The 17134-nt window shown below is 40.7% G+C and overlaps 1 protein-coding gene across 2 annotated transcripts; it reads left to right on the forward strand.

Moving 5' to 3' along the window:
- Positions 1–208: 208 nt before the first annotated feature.
- Positions 209–7298, forward strand: LOC115174829 (DNA-binding protein RFX6). 2 transcript variants are annotated; one of them, XM_029733749.1, is made up of 19 exons: positions 209–967; positions 1594–1747; positions 1897–2020; positions 2140–2201; positions 2304–2381; positions 2554–2581; positions 2750–2857; positions 3055–3132; positions 3222–3335; positions 3429–3478; positions 3630–3789; positions 3961–4102; positions 4214–4323; positions 4409–4526; positions 5226–5348; positions 5566–5763; positions 5953–6471; positions 6629–6835; positions 7025–7298. In XM_029733749.1, the coding sequence occupies exons 1-19, from the start codon at positions 664–666 to the stop codon at positions 7195–7197; spliced, it is 2850 nt and encodes a 949-aa protein (XP_029589609.1). In that variant the 5' UTR covers positions 209–663; the 3' UTR covers positions 7198–7298. The 2 variants fall into 2 exon arrangements, with proteins under 2 accessions (XP_029589609.1, XP_029589610.1); XM_029733750.1 differs by lacking the exon at positions 209–967 and having other exon boundaries at positions 1557–1747.
- The last annotated feature ends 9836 nt before the right edge of the window (positions 7299–17134 follow it).

Genomic DNA, 17134 nt, shown 5'->3' on the forward strand with positions numbered 1-17134 from the left:
AGAATTTGCCCAGCAAAAATATTCGATAAAATAACACGGTATTTAATTCAATGTCAGGTTAGAAACAGATTTGTTGTGTTCAGATGCAACTTTAGAGCAAAAAAAACCGTATTGGCTTGACTACACTGGATGGGGACATCCCGAGTAGCAATTGATACAAGGCCTATATCCTTGTTGCTGAAAAACTGTTTCATTTAGGTATTTCGCATAAACCTACAGGAAATAATTATGCGTAGACAAATACACTGCTTTATTGCATAAATGATTCAATTTGAAATTAAAATAGCAAACACTTGCGTCTGCTAACGGCATAAGGTGCGAGGCAGTGCAGGCCTACAGCAGACCAAGGATAGATGTTGGCTTTTTAGTTAATCATTGATAGACTGAATCAGCGCCCCGTCCTCTGCAAATATGATAAATGAATCCCTAGGCAATTACCAATGTGACGTCGTTCTTTAACCACAGCATTGACTCCAAAAAGGTCGTTATCAGAGTTTCATTGTAAAGTGTGGGGAGAGACTAGATAACTGCGCTTTGTTTTTTTCTATTAGGCTACTGAAAATGGATGTCTAATTATGAGATGAGACGATGAAATTGGGGGAAAAGTATATATAAGTATATTTATTTAGAAGATCGTATTTGTGCGGATAGGATACTTGCCTCATGAAGACAATCTGTGTACATGTTCTTACACATGCATTTAAATGTTCCATTTCAGTTATTTTGTATTTGTTTTGTTTTACTTTTTACCTCATAATATTTTCATTGAACATGCCTATGAAACGGAATACAAGCCCGATCCGGGATGGCCCATTTCTTCATGTTCATCGACCTTCAACCAAGAAATTCTGCGATGCCTCTGAGGAGTTTATGCACACCGCTTTATCTGACGAGAAATTACCCCGTGATTTCCATGGACATTCACTCTCAAAGTTTGACGAGGAAGATGATTCGGGAATTAAATCAGGTGATGAATAAAGTCGGATTAATAGGCCTACACAGAATTGATTGCTGAGAGGCCCTCTTCCCCCAAGAGTCATCAAATTATAAACGCCATTAAAAATTGAGCGCTTGTTGATGTCAAGCATTAGTTTGTGCTGTATTAAATTGTGGATCGTTTTTTGTTGAAATATGCCTGCACCAAAGTATACTTTTTTTTGTTGTTTGTTGGGTAGGCTAAAAGAAAACATGGGATTTGGAATACATTATTTTCTCCCTCTCTCTTACCGTTTGTAGCCTAAACATTCTTCTCAATCTGACCAGAAATGACCTTTTATATTTTAGTCATAGCAGACGCTCTTAGCCATAGCGACTTATACAGTAGTGAGGGCATACATTGTTTCGTACCATGTTCCTGTCCCACTTTGGATTCGAGCCCACATCCCTGGCGTTGCAGGCACTATGCTCTACAAACTGAGCCACATGGGACCCATTTTTCTCTATTATGTTAATTTTCATGACTCTTGGAAATCCTGTCTAGGCAATACTTATTTCTAATTGAATGGTTCATTTAGCCACCTACCTTGTCATGGCCCTGCACTCTGAAATATATTTTTCACCTCATGACTGTTTTCTCTCCCACAACACTATCAGAAGCAGAAGACACTAATGAAACCCCATCTTCTGAGGAGGACCAGGATTTTGTTGAGTATTCCAAAGATTTGCCTTTCAAACAGACTACCCCGAGGAAAAGCATCACTCAGACCATAAAGGACAAGAAGAAACAGACTCAGCTCACCCTTCAATGGTCGTGTTCCAGTCACATTTTACAACTCTAGAATATTTATTGTGTTGTAATGCATTTGTATAGTAACAATCCTCCTTACAAATGTGAATGTTTAATTTCTTGTTGATGGTTGATTATACATTTGATTTGTGTGGCTGTTTGTTCCCTAGGCTGGAGGAAAACTATATTGTTTGTGAAGGGGTTTGTCTGCCACGTTGCATCCTGTACGCTCACTACCTAGACTTCTGTAGGAAGGAGAAACTGGATCCAGCCTGTGCTGCTACATTTGGCAAGGTGAGATGAATCTTGAGGATGCAGTGGAGTTTGTGGTGGATGTTATAGATAAATACAACATATGGGGGTGGAAAATGTAAATTATGTATTTCTTTTGTATTGTTCTCTGTGCACATTAGACAATTCGTCAGAAATTTCCACTTCTTACAACAAGAAGACTTGGGACCCGAGGTCATTCAAAGTAAGATATAGCGGGGAATATTTGCTTTTCAAACAGAATTGTTGTTGTAGTGATATGATATGCCTCAATATAACATGTATTGATGTTGTTGATATTCGACAGATATCATTATTACGGCATTGGCATCAAAGAGAGCAGTGCCTATTATCACTTGGTGTACTCAGGAAAAGGCTTGACGAGGTAAGATCATTCACAGAATTTGCTCTGGAGCATTGTCATAATACACATCAATCTGTAATGTTTGTTATAGAAAGTGATCAGCCAGGTCCTAGGCTACTTACTTAACTGTAGAATTGAAATTGCAATGACATTCTGTAATTTAATCTCAGTCTGATTTGTTATTTGATTATAGATTTTCAGGGAGCAAACTCAAGAATGAGGTAAGATTGTTATGAATGAACAGTCTCTAGCAAATAAGAGCTTATTTTCATTTTCATATCTTCTTGTAAGATTTTAGTGACGCGAATCATGTTTTCTAATACATTCTATCTGTAACTAAGACTACGACGTCAAACATTCATACTGTTTGATGTTCCTCTATTTAACAGGGAGGATATACTCGGAAATACTCCCTCAGCTCAAAAACAGGAACTTTGCTTCCAGAATTCCCAAGTGTACAGCATCTAGTGCTTCAAGGTTCTGTCTCTAAAGAGAAGGTTTGTATTTTTTTCACCAATACTTCAACTTTCTGTGCCATTAAGATTGCTGATCACATGCGGTATTCAATTCCAAGAAGACTGTAACCATTGTGAATTATCGTCACATTATGTTAGTGCGAAATGTATGCGCTCGCTCTGGATAAGAGCATTTGCTAAATGACTCAAATGTAAATGCAAAATGTTACGTCCCATAGGTGGACACGCTCATCATGATGTACAAAACACATTGTCAGTGCATCCTGGACAATGCCATCAATGTCAACTTTGAAGAGGTATTCTATACAAAATCCAGACAAAAGGTTTTGTAGCCTTTTCTGACGAATTTTCTCCTGACTCACTATTTATATTTACTATGTTTCAGATACAGAATTTTCTGCTGCATTTCTGGCAAGGAATGCCCGACCACCTTCTACCACTGCTGGATAACTCCATAATCGTGGACACCTTCTGTGTGTGTGACTCTATACTATATAAGGTAGGTGTTTCTCCAGAATCATAGAGCAGCATCCTCATTAGTTGTTGTAGGACACCTACCTCAACTGGACAGGTTGTGCTATCCATTTTTCAGGTTCTGACAGATGTCCTGATCCCTGCTACGATGCAGGAGATGCCTGACAGGTAGAGTATTTTCGTCTTTCAGCATTTGTGTTTTGCTCACCTGGACACCAGATGTATTGTAAGGTTTATGCTGTATGGAATTACTAGTCATAAGATATGGCAGTCGGTCCAGGTCACATACTGTTGCGTGTAAAGAGTATTTTGTTTGCAGTCTCCTGGCAGACATCCGTAACTTGGCCAAGCACTGGGAAGACTGGATGGTGTCTTCTCTGGAAAACCTCCCAGAATGCCTCTCAGAGAAGAAGCTCCCGATTGCACGCAGATTTGTGTCCTCTCTAAAGCGTCAGACCTCCTTCTTACACCTTGCCCAGGTAAAGCACTGATAACAGCACAGAAGAATATACATATTTTGTTCATGTTTAACTTTACAAATACATATTTAAAAGTATCCGAAGTATATCTATATATCATTCATTTTATTATGACTCTAAGAAATTGAATTTGCATATGTCATTTTTGGTCATTTTGTGTTTTTACAACAGATCGCGAGACCAGCTCTTTTTGACCAGAATGTGGTGAACTCCATGGTGGTGGATATAGATCAAGTGGATTTGAACAGCATAGGGTCACAAGCCCTTTTCACCATCTCAAGTGGTGACCAAGACTCTGACCTCTACTCTGAATGTGAGAGACTTGAATAATCTTCCCTCATCGAACATTTACATTGTACATGGAAAACACTGCCAGGTTAATTCCTGTAAACAATGTTAATTTGCTTTCTCCTCATGTTGCTAGATGACTCTATAACAGCGTTCCAAGAGCTGAAAGACCTACTGAAGAAGAATGCCACTGTGGAATCCTTTATTGAGTGGCTGGACACTGTTGTGGAGCAGAAGGTCATTAAGGTACGTTGTCCCCATTTCCAACCTAAGATTGGAGTTGTCAGATTGGATGTTGACATCTAATCTGTTTCTTTCTATTTCTCTCCAGCCTGGGAAGCAGAACGAACGGTCTATAAAGAAGCGAGCTCAGGACTTCCTCCTCAAGTGGAGTTTCTTTGGAGCACGTGTTATGCACAACCTCACGTTGAACAACGCCACCAGTTTTGGTAAGAAATGACTACATCCCTCTATAACAGCTCCTCCTGATAGAGGAGCTATGGAACAACTAGAACATGCAGGAAATGCTGTACGCTAGCCTATTTATATGTCATTTCAGCTTTTAGTTAAATTCATTACTACTGCCTGAGTCTAAATGATACCCGGTCGGGCACTACGACAGACACAAACCCACTTATCATTTTGGTAGGTTGGCTGGCTGGCTCCGAACAGAATGCTACAATGAGCCATAAATTATAATGGCCTAGCCCCAGGTAAACAAAGCATTATCTCTCGGTCGCGTGCACTGTGTTTGGAGACAGACTTCTCCCATACACCTTCCTCACCTCCTGGCCATGACGGGTCTATCACCAAACAAAAGTCAAACAGACTGGAGAACAATCACATGACCCAACAGGTCAAACAGCAGGCCTGGTGAGATGAAAGCCCAGGTGAAGGCAGACTTCTGGGGCTGGTTGGGTCAAACACTCCGCACCTGGTGATTGGTGCACAGCCTTTGGAGCGGTTTCACAGTTTGTAAGGTGAAGGTTGTTAGAGAATATTTGGATATTCTGTCATGATAGTGCACATCTGAGCTTCAGAAAAATGTGATAAGATAATAGGTTTGATTTCTGGTGGGAAAAACTAGGACAGTAAGAGGTTGTTATGCTAGTAGCAAACTAAGATGTGTTTTTTATTTTTCATCCCAGGTTCGTTCCACCTAATCCGCATGCTGCTGGATGAGTATATCCTTCTGGCTATTGAGACACAATTCAACAACGACAAAGAACAAGACCTCCAGAATCTCCTAGATAAATACATGAGAAATGCAGGTACAAGCAAGCGTGACTGTTTTTACTTTTGATCGAAAATATACAATTAGATGTCATACATAGAGTATCTAATTATATTATGTAGAACTCTGATTGTTTTTTTTTTCAATAACTTGTTATTGAAATTCATCTTAATACTATCAGTTTTTACGAAGCAGTATGGAGTAATTGTAGAGGATGTAGGATCACTGAGGTACATTGTTGTGATTATTTTCAGATGGCAGCAAGGCGGCATTCACTGCCTCCCCTAGCTCCTGTTTCCTGGCCAACCGTAACAAGCCCAGCGTGGTGTCCAGTGATCTGTCTGTGAAGAACGAGTCCCTCTCAGAACACACATACATGACCCTGTCAGCTAATCAGCAGGCAAACATGACTGTCTACCAGGGCTCTGATACAGATGGATTCTCTCTGTCAGGTGCAAATGCGTTTTTAGGGTGACATTTTCTCAGTCAGTTCCTGAATTGAATTTGTCCGATTGTATGTGAGCTTTATTGAAACTGTCATTGGTTTAACATAAATAAGTTTGTGTGACAATTGCTAATTTAATAATAAATGTTCCTATTGTATTGTCTAAAATCTTAGTCACTTTCCTCTATACTCCAAGGACAAATGGACTTTTCCCAGAACAGTGGCCCTCTGATGACCCCTCCCATCTCCCCAGCCATGGTGAACAGGGGCAGTGTCATCAACCAGGTCCCCATGGCCGTCATACCCCAGAGCGCCTGCACCACCATCCAGCCCCACATCTCCTGCCAAGCCTTCCCAGACACCATGTACCAGAGCCTGCCTTCCAGTAGCCCCAGCTACTACCCCACCACTTCCAACTACCAGGCTGTGTTCAGGCCCCAGACACACGCCCAGGCCCCTGCCTACCACACCCGCTCCGGCAGCAGCCACTACCCGTCCTTCAGTGAGCAGCACCTGGCCAAAGACTACTTCAACAGCAGCTGTGCAGTGTCCCCCTACAGCTCCAGACACACTTCCAATTACAGCACAGCCCCTGATCCTGGGATGGAGACTCAGGGGGTTGAGCTACTGGACTCTGGAGGATACAACTTTGTCATGAGTGGGTTAAACAGTAGTGGCTGTCAGGAGTCTGCCTACTCAACAGCAGGACACAGTGGTAAGGATGAATCATATTGAAATAGGCCCTGAGTAGTCCGTTTTTCCTGGTTAGATCATATGGTCACGTCACCTAGTCAGAAATATCTCAGGGCCCTAACAATAAGTTGTACCGTAAATGTGTATTCTGCTCATAGAGGAACCTCTCTGTTTTTCAGGGTACTATGGAAACAGTGGCTACCTGGATAGCCAGAGGCTGGGTTCCATGATAGACCAGCATGTGTCAGTTATCAGCAGTGTGAGCAGTATCCGTTCCGTCCCAACGTACGCTGATGTACACGACCCCCTCAACATCCTGGATGACATGGGCAGAAAGCCGGCAGGCCCTTACTACCCTGAGTCTGACTCACTGGGCACACCTGGAGGTCAGTGATGGATTTCATTTATATTTAGTGCTCAAGGCACTTTACATTGTAATAGGGAACACCAATGTTCCACTACCAATGTGTAGCAATGGCCTGGGTGAAACGATGAGTGCTTTGTATAATTATTATAGTAAATTACTGAAAATATTTAGAATTTCCCATTCAAGATAATCTTGTTTTTGTCTCTAGCTCCTCCCCTCCCCTCCTCCATCTCCGCACCCTGCATGTATGGAGGTCCTGCCCAGTTCCACTCCCAGGATGCACCGCTTCCTCACCGGGGACCATCTGAGGTGCGTGACATGGTGTCATCGCTGCCACCCATCAACACTGTGTTCATGGGGTCTAGTGGAGGAGGACTGTGAGCCGTGACTGAACCTCCAACCACCACCGCTCCTCATGGTCCTCCGTTCCCTCTCACACCGCTCCTCAAGGTCCTCCGTTCCCTCTCACACCTCTCCTCAAGGTCCTCCGTTCCCTCTCACACCTCTCCTCAAGGTCCTCCGTTCCCTCTCACACCTCTCCTCAAGGTCCTCCGTTCCCTCTCACACCTCTCCTCAAGGTCCTCCGTTCCCTCCCACACCACTCCTCCACTCCTCAAGGTCCTCCGTTACCTCCCACACCACTCCTCAAGATCCTCCGTTCCCTCCCACACCACTCCTCCACTCCTCAAGGTCCTCCGTTACCTCCCACACCACTCCTCAAGATCCTCCGTTCCCTCCCACACCACTCCTCCACTCCTCAAGGTCTTCCGTTACCTCCCACACCACTCCTCAAGATCCTCCGTTCCCTCCCACACCACTCCTCCACTCCTCAAGGTCCTCCGTTCCCTCCCACACCACTCCTCAAGATCCTCCGTTCCCTCCCACACCACTCCTCCACTCCTCAAGGTCCTCCGTTCCCTCCCACACCACTCCTCAAGGTCCTCCGTTCCCTCCCACACCACTCCTCAAGGTCCTCCGTTCCCTCCCACACCACTCCTCAAGGTCCTCCGTTCCCTCCCACACCACTCCTCAAGGTCCTCCGTTCCCTCCCACACCACTCCTCAAGGTCCTCCGTTCCTTCCCACACCACTCAGTCACTGTAAGCAATGACTCTGATCATAGACAGAAATATGCTTAAAGTATCTCTCTTATGTAGCCTGTATATCTTGTGCTGATTTATGAAGCCCTCAGCTGTTCAGTCAATGTGCAGTCAAATGTTTTGATGAATTGAATGAATGAATAATTTACAATTGAACCATTTTAATATAATTCAATCTGTTCACCTTCATGTGGTCGAAGGCAACATTGTGTATTTTCTGAGTTAACATGTAAATAAATACCTGTAGAATAATACCAGGAATGTAAACATTTGAAATGTAAAATATATAGTCTCATGTAAGACAGGTTTGATTAATTATGACTTGTTTTAAAACACTATGTTATTTATTTTAGTTGCCTTTATATCCTGTTACAATGTAATATTAATGCTGGAAATGTATATACTCTCTGAGTTAGGCCAGACATTGTTGAAACTAAACTGTAAGCAAAAAATATTTTGTATCTTAGGTTTTGATAAATGTAAAATTAGGAGAAAATGAACTTATACTTACCTGTATATGACCGAATGAGAGGTAGGAGCTTAGAAATTACTGTTGTTTGCAATACAGATGAACATTTATTAAATAATACTGTAAGGCTTCCTTCATTAGAGAGAGAGAGAGAGAGACTTTGTTAGTTTGCTTTCATGTGCTTCTTCAGCCATTTGTCTGGTTGTCAATACATCCAAAATAACAATCTCTTATCTCTCAATTGAAAGCCCCAGTGTCAAAACTCTGAATGCACATCCCTTTAATGGGTAAACTGGACCGACACCAGGTGAGGAAAGAAAGATTACTGTCCAGAATGACAATGGAAGAAGCAGTGGATCAAAGTTGAGCTTTGTCTGTTATTATTTGATTTCTTCCTTGTACAATAGAGGGAGATATGGTCAGATAAAAGTGTTTACCAGAAACTAGAACCAATAGATGTGTTTGACCCACAGCAGGATCAAGCTGTTTATACATTGTGACCCTTTAGAGAAACTTCCGGGGAGTTGTCGAAATGGAGCTTTGTTAGCCTTTGAGCAGATGGAAGCCAATAAAACCATAATCAGTAACATTAGATTGACCAGGGCATTTGTGTGCCAAAATGATATCATTTCGAAGCGATACACTATTTAAATGTATTGAATTGATACGTACGTGCACAGGCTATGTATTAAAGTAGAGGATTCAGCATTTGTCTCCACAACATGAATAAACAAAGCAAAATGAATGATATTCCCCATCAGTGTTATCCTTTATCTACTCAAGGGGAAAATCCATTTCAGCCCATGGACGGGAACAGATGGCTTGAAATCTAATGATGACCAAATCCTGACGTTAAAATAGTTTAATTACAAAGTCAATAATGCCTCCAACAATTGCGGGACCTTTAGTGTAAAAACAACAGAAGGCTGAACGCAAACGTTGGGACAATGTTTAACCAGAACTTTTGGCGGTGAGTCTCCGTATGTAGCCCAGGCGGGCCAAAGATCAAGAGATCCAGTGATGTGTAAGACTGATGGTTTTACAGTTGTACGTCAGAGGATCAAGCCACAACACGGCTCTAACCTCACACATCTCTCAGGCCCACTAAAAACCCCCATAGACACCTCAGATATCGTTTCATATGCAAAAACATAGCCTTTATTTTATACCTTTAAGGCTTTTTTTTTGCCATTTGTATAGTCATACTGTGAAATTACATTTCTGTTTAGCTGACTTTATCGAGGCGTATTTTATCATGGTAAAACTAACCCAAGTGTATTTCTACAGGATATTCATTTAAAAAGGGCTCTGTCTAGAACATATTTTAAACATAATCTCCATCCTTGTCCAGTTCACCTGTATATCCACTTAAGCCTTCAATGCAGGAGAGTGGTTATTATGTGCTTTTTACTCATACCTCAAACACACCGGTTCAGTAAAGTGAGGGTTGGAGAACACGTTATCAGCAATACAGGATCAACAATGGCCATATAGAAAGCTCTCTACAGGCTAGAAGCTGCCTTTTTTATCACAATATCAACTGTACAGGTTGCCTTAATATGTCCTAGCTACTCGAGATGTCGGTGTTGGGAAGAACAGTGAGCGGACACCTTTAGCAACACTGTAATGTAGGAGCTCCGTCAGAGGTTAGAGTAGAGCCCACTGTGAGCCTCTGACATCTTGTCTTTGTGTTGTGTCTTAATGAGTGTGTGTCTATAATGAGTGCATTGCACACAACTGCCTGCTGGAGCCTCTGGTAGGACAATATTCAGAGGTGTCCTGTACTGTCAATGATTAAGCTTTTATTGAATGGGATCATTCACAAATCTACATTTGCAGCTAAATATACAAGTGCTACTTCTGTTTTTGTATTAGTAAAAACAAAATGATCTTTTATCAGACAAGATCTCTGCCACTCTGTCTTACTCAGCTGGAAAATGATGATGCAGTTGGCGTTTGTCTTGAATGAGGAATCTCCTTGAGTTAAGTGTAGGTCTGAAAGTGTCCATATGATGGCAGTATAGTGTACGAAATACATTTTATCACATCCATTTCTGTTTTGGTTGGCCCCATCGTAAATCTGTTATTATTAAACTGTCTGCTGTATTTGGATAAACAGAGGTCAAATAAACATGCCAACCAATAGCTTTGTTAACATGTTACTAAATAAAAGGTGGAACACTATCTGCTGTATTTTAGGGACTTAATGTACAGCAAACAATTTACCTCTGTTGAACTGTTGAATATGATCACTTTTCAGACAGGAAACATATTTTCTTTTTGACGTGAAAATATTGATTTCCTCCAATATCTTATCAATATTGTTACTATCACTATAAATCATAAAGCAAATAAATTAAACACAAATTCTAAAAATCCAAAACAGTTATGTGGTTCTATCTTGATGTCACAGATGATATAATTACCCTGAATACTAAAGAAAGACACCATCAGTGATATTGATCCTCAGGGAGAGAAACTGGACTTCAAAGTCGTCAGTTAAAAACCTGACCAGTGTAGAGATAAACCTGGGATTTGATGTCTAAACCTCCCGTCACACCCTTCTTAGAGCCTTCCTCCCAAAGTCCCGGCCTGCTGTTAGTTTAAGTCGTTATGGAAAGCAACTCTGTCTCCTCTCCTACTCTATTAGCCATACACTGGTCTTCCAGGTCCCTGTTGGAATTTAACCTCTGGAAATGACTGGCATCTAAGATTACAGAGCAATAACCTTAGAAAGATCAAGCTGCAGCTTGAAATTGATTGATAGAGTGACAGAAAGGGGAGAAGCTATTGTTTGTTTCACCCTAACCCTTTGTGGCATTAGTACCTTTTGAGGAAACATTGCTTAATGCATGGTTTAGTGGTATATATTGTCATGAGTAAGCTCCTATTCTGCCGTTTGTGTAGACTGTATTTACCTGTCCATTTTCCCACCCAGGCATTTTTAACAAGTTCATGTGTTTATGAAGAGGAATCCCTTTGGTTGGAAAGTGCATCATAGTGAATGTGAATGAATACTAGCTGCATTTTCTCTGTTCACTGTTGCCCACAGTCCTCCTGTGAGAGGTTGTCGATCAGTTTATGGGTTTTGACTAACGCGAGGTCCAAGAATTCCACAACTGTGTGCGTCTTAACCCGGAGCGAGCAGCAGGTCAGTGTGGCTGTATTTGAAGAGCAGCATCAGACATGGTAGGCATTTCTCTCATTGGTGGTAAATATCTGGGGGAATCTCATCGCATATTCTGGCACAGAAACTCTGAATCACGGCAGATCATCAACGAAGAAATAGTGAGAGGCAAAAGTTCCAACAACAAGAGGACAGACATTGAAGGCCTTTGAAAGCCGTGACCGTCGACTAAGTGCGTGCCGATTTGGCTCAATAGTGACATGATTAAAAATGATGATTGTTTTTTTCTGAAATGGATTGATAGACGAAGTGCATGATGAAGTTTGGCAACCACAGACATACATGATTTGTCTATACAGTACAGTGTTTATACAGGCAGCTATGTGACTGGCAAAATGCCTAACCGCAACATATTAAATGACTGTATATGTGAGAGATGGAGAGCTCCTTTTCTATAACTAACCCAGACAATCTTAAAGGAAGCACAATCCCTCTCTCTCTGTCACTGACACACACACACACACACACACACACACACACACACACACACACACACACACACACACACACACACACACACACACACACACACACACACACACACACACACACACACACACACACACACACATGATTTGTTTGCCTATATTCAGTCAGTCACATGAAAGGAAAGACCATTCAATTCACCACAGACTCCTAACCCCTCGAAAATACCACATGAAAGGAAAGACCATTCAATTCACCACAGACTTTTACCCCTCATCGAAAATACAACTTGAAAGGAAAGACCGTTCAATTCACCACAGACTCCTACCCCTCTTTGAAAATACAGCGTGAAAGACAGTGGAGTGTCATTGCTATTGTTAGCCTCACATTGCCTCTGTCTTGTAATATAATTACTTGTTATGTTTTCCTTGCTAAGTGCAATAGACTTTAATTAACTAAGCTATGACAGTCCATTATGATGCTATGGAATAGGTCCTGATTGTAGTTGCTATGTGTGGGAATGCAAACCAGTGAAGAGGATAACATCAGGCAAAATATACAGTGGGACTTTATAATAACTGTAGGTTTCCATTTACTCCTTGCATATTCTTTTGCATATTCTTTTGTTGTCATGATGTAGGCTAGCCTTGCCATTTATTTTTATTTTTTTCTACAGATGTAAGGTCTTAATTTGATCACTCTTTTATTGCTCAGAATTTTCCTGCAAAGCAGGAAATGCAAACCTGTAGTGCATTTGAGATTTAAAAAGATTTCTAATGTTTGTAATTTCCACTTGGAAATTTCAGACTTGATTTGCCTTAACGAAAAATTATAATCCACGTAATAATTCACATTTCCTGTTGCTGCAGGATTATTTTCCTGCTGTAGCAAACTACCTCAAATTAACATCCTACGCCTGTATGCTCATCTCTCCTTAACAGTTATCTTCCAAGCATGTCTTTACACCTTTCTGTCAACCAGACATAATTCAAATGTTAATCATCGTTAAATTATTAAACTATAAAATGCTGAGAGTAAACTGGTGTTTCTATTTACATTTAAATGTGATCTTGATGTTGTAAACACAGGTTAACTGCAGAGGCACTAATTAAACATGACTCATTTTCTTACCAACTCTAATGAACATCTTCGACATTGTCAAGAGCTAGAGGTGTATACCCTATAATGTGAATGGTTTTCAATAAAGTGAATGGTTTCCACTTTGTGCCATTTTTGATTGAATAGTGGCTTTATTCACTCATTCTCTTGTATATTTCAAAGCAGAGGGTGCTTGAATGCCATCTGGGGAAAACAAGTCTCAGTTTGAACTGAATAGCAGAGGTGTTTGTCAGTCAAGGCAGGGGAAAATGTACTGTATGCACATGCTTACTTTGAAGCATTTTACATTGTACGCATACATGTAGCAGAACTTCAAGGTAAATTGTCTATTAGAAACTCAAACACAGTTTTGGTTCTTTAAAACCTTCCTCTTTAGTTCTTTGGCTTACCTACAGTCGTAGAAAATAAAGGTGCTATCTAGAACCTAAAAGGGTTCTTCGGCTGTCCCCATAGGAGAACCCTTTGAAGAACTATTTTTGTTTCCAGGTAGAACCCTTTTCGGTTCCATGTAGAACCCTTTTTGGTTCCATGTAGAACCCTTTCCACAAACCAAGAAGGGTTATTCTATGGGGACACCTGAAGAACCCTTCTTGGAACCTTTTTTTCTAAAAGTGTAGTAATATGGTTTGAATTACTCTATTGAACTATTGTATTGTAGTAGAGTTAAAATGGTTATTCCATCAAACTTCAAATTATTAGAATAGTACACAACGCAGAACAGAACAGAACACAACGCAGAACAGAACAACCAGGTTGAGGGTCAGTGGCCAAAGCCTGCGAACAGGAATATTCCAAGTTCAGACAGAAGGGGGGAGTCAGATCGCTATGATCACCAGGAACTTTACTTTGGTCTCTATTTTTAATTGTTGCGCTACTGGTGATGCCTGTTGATGTTAGATAGGCAGCTACAGTAGCTGAATGATGTTAACATCTTCGGGTTTTGTTTCATTACATTTATTTTATTTCATCTGGGTGCTTGCGTCACCTACTAACACCCTGGTACTACCCGTAGCTCCTGTTCTCCTCAGTCCGAGAAAACACTGAGAGAGAAAGGTATGTGTTGCAGATTACTCCTTTGTAGAAGTCCATAATGTTAAATAAATAAAACATCCCAAGGTTAACCTTTTAGGGACAGACGTTCCGCTAGCGGTAGAGCGTGGCGCGAAATACAAATACCTCAAAAATGCTATAACTTCAATTTCTCAAACATATGACTATTTTACACCATTTTAAAGATAAGACTCTCTTTAATCTAACCACATTGTCCGATTTCAAAAAGGCTTTACAGCGAAAGCAAAACATTACATTATGTGAGGAGAGTACCCTGCCAAAAATAATCACATAGCCATTTTCAAAGCAAGCCTATATGTCACAAAAACCAAAACCACAGCTAAATGCAGCACTAACCTTTGCTGATCTTCATCAGATGACACTCCTAGGACATTATGTTATACAATACATGCATGTTTTGTTCAATCAAGTTCATATTTATATAAAAAAACTGCTTTTTACATTAGCATGTGATGTTCAGAACTAGCATACCCACCGCAAACTTCCGGTGAATTTACTAAATTACTCATGATAAACGTTCACAAAAAACATAACAATTATTTTAAGAATTATAGATACAGAACTCCTTTATGCAATCGCGGTGTCAGATTTTAAAATAGCTTTTTGGCGAAAGCACATTTTGCAATATTCTGAGTAGATAGCTCGGCCATCACAGGCTAGCTAATTTGACACCCAGTGTCTTGAACGCACGAACAAAACGCCGCTATTTGGATATAACTATGGATTATTTTGAACCAAACCAACATTTATTATTGAAGTAGAAGTCCTGGGAGTGCATTCTGACGAAGAACAGCAAAGGTAATCCAATTTTTCTTATAGTAAATCTGAGTTTGGTGAGTACCAAACTTGGTGGGTGTCAAAATAGCTAGCCATGATGGCCGGGCTATCTACTCAGAATATTGCAAAATGTGCTTTCACCGAAAAGCTATTTTAAAATCGGACACCGCGATTGCATAAAGGAGGTCTGTATCTATAATTCTTAAAATAATTGTTATGTTTTTTGTGAACATTTATCGTGAGTAATTTAGTAAATTCACCGGAAGTGTTCGGTGGGAATGCTAGTTCTGAACGTCACATGCTAATGTAAAAAGCTGGTTTTTGATATAAATATGAACTTGATTGAACAAAGCATGCATGTATTGTATAACGTAATGTCCTAGGAGTGTCATCTGATGAAGATCATCAAAGGTTAGTGCTGCATTTAGCTGTGGTTTTGTTTTTTGTGACATTATATGCTAGCTTGAAAAATGGGTGTCTGATTATTTCTGGCTGGGTACTCTGCTGACATAATCTAATGTTTTGCTTTCGCTGTAAAGCCTTTTTGAAATCGGACAGTGTGGTTAGATAAAGGAGAGTCTTGTCTTTAAAATGGTGTAAAATAGTCATATGTTTGAAAAATGGAAGTTCTTGGATTTTTGAGGAATTTGTAATTCGCGCCACGCCTATCATTGGATATTGGAGCAGGTGTTCCGCTAGCGGAACGTCTAGATGTAAGAGGTTAACTGCCTTGTTCAGGGGCAGAACGACAGATTTTTACCTTGTCAGCTAGGGGATTCATTTTTGCAACCTTCCGGTCACTAGTCCAACGCTCTAACCACCTGCCTTACATTGCACTCCACGAGGAGCCTGCATGGCAGGCAGACTACCTGTTACGCGAGGTCAGCAAGAAGCCAAGGTAAGTTGCTAGATAGCATTAAAATTATCTTATAAAAACAATCAATCTCAACATAATCACTAGTTAACTACACATGGTTGATTATATTACTAGTTTATCTAGCGTGTCCTGCGTTGCATATAATCGATGCGTTGCCTGTTAATTTCTCATCGAATCACAGCCTACTTCGCCAAACGGGTGATGATTTAGCACTGTCGTTGCACCAAACCTAACCATAAACATTAATGCCTTTCTTGAAAATCAATACACAAGTATATATTTTTAAACCTGCATATTTAGTTAATATTGCCTGCTAACATGAATTTCTTCTTAATTAGGAAAATTGTGTCACTTCTCTTGCGTTCCGTGCAAGGAGTCAGGGTATATGCAGCAGTTTGGGCTGCCTGGCTCATTGCGAACTGTGTGAAGTCCATTTATTCCTAACAAAGACCGTAATTAATTTGCCAGAATTGTACATAATTATGACATAACATTGAAGGTTGTACAATGTAACAAAAATATTTAGACTTAGGGATGCCACCCATTAGATAAAATATGGAACGGTTCTGTATTTCACTGAAAGAATGAACGTTTTGTTTTCAAAATGATAGTTTCCGTATTCGACCATATCAATGACCAAAGGCTTGTATTTCTGTGTGTTATTATGTTATAATTAAGTCTATGATTTGATATTTGATAGAGCAGTCTGACCTAGCGATGGTTGGCAGCAGCAGGCTCGTAAGCATTCATTCAAACAGCACTTTCGTGCGTTTGCCAGCAGCTCTTCGCTGTGCTTCAAGCATTGAGCTGTTTATGACTTCAAGCCTATCAACTCCCAAGATTAGGCTGGTGTAACCGATGTGAAATGGCTAGCTAGTTAGCGGGGTGCGCGCTAATAGCATTTCAATCGGTGACGTCACTCGCTCTGAGACTTGGAGTAGTTGTTTCCCTTGCTCTGCAAGGGCCGCGGCTTTTGTGGAGCGATGGGTAACGATGCTTTGAGGGTGGCTGTTGTCGATGTGTTCCTGGTTCGAGCCCAGGTAGGGGCGAGGAGAGGGACGGAAGCTATACTGTTACACTGGCAATACTAAAGTGCCTATAAGAACATCCAATAGTCAAAGGTATATGAAATACAAATGGTATAGAGAGAAATAGTCCTATAATTCCTATAATAACTACAACCTAAAACTTCTTACCTGGGAATATTGAAGACTCATGTTAAAAGGAACCACCAGCTTTCATATGTTCTCATGTTCTGAGCAAGGAACTTAAACGTTAGCTTTTTTACATGGC

This window comes from Salmo trutta, chromosome 35 (genome assembly GCF_901001165.1).
Source record: "Salmo trutta chromosome 35, fSalTru1.1, whole genome shotgun sequence".
Taxonomy (NCBI): Eukaryota; Metazoa; Chordata; class Actinopteri; order Salmoniformes; family Salmonidae; genus Salmo; species Salmo trutta.

What these genes read in the sequence shown, in the direction of transcription:
- LOC115174829 (XM_029733749.1), top strand. Translation starts at nt 664, where the DNA reads ATGAAGACAATCTGTGTACATGTTCTTACACATGCATTTAAATGTTCC. An exon ending in ATGCAGGAGATGCCTGACAG is followed by an intron (nt 3,479 to 3,629) that starts GTAGAGTATTTT and finishes TTTTGTTTGCAG; the next exon opens with TCTCCTGGCAGACATCCGTA. An exon ending in TAAATACATGAGAAATGCAG is followed by an intron (nt 5,349 to 5,565) that starts GTACAAGCAAGC and finishes GATTATTTTCAG; the next exon opens with ATGGCAGCAAGGCGGCATTC.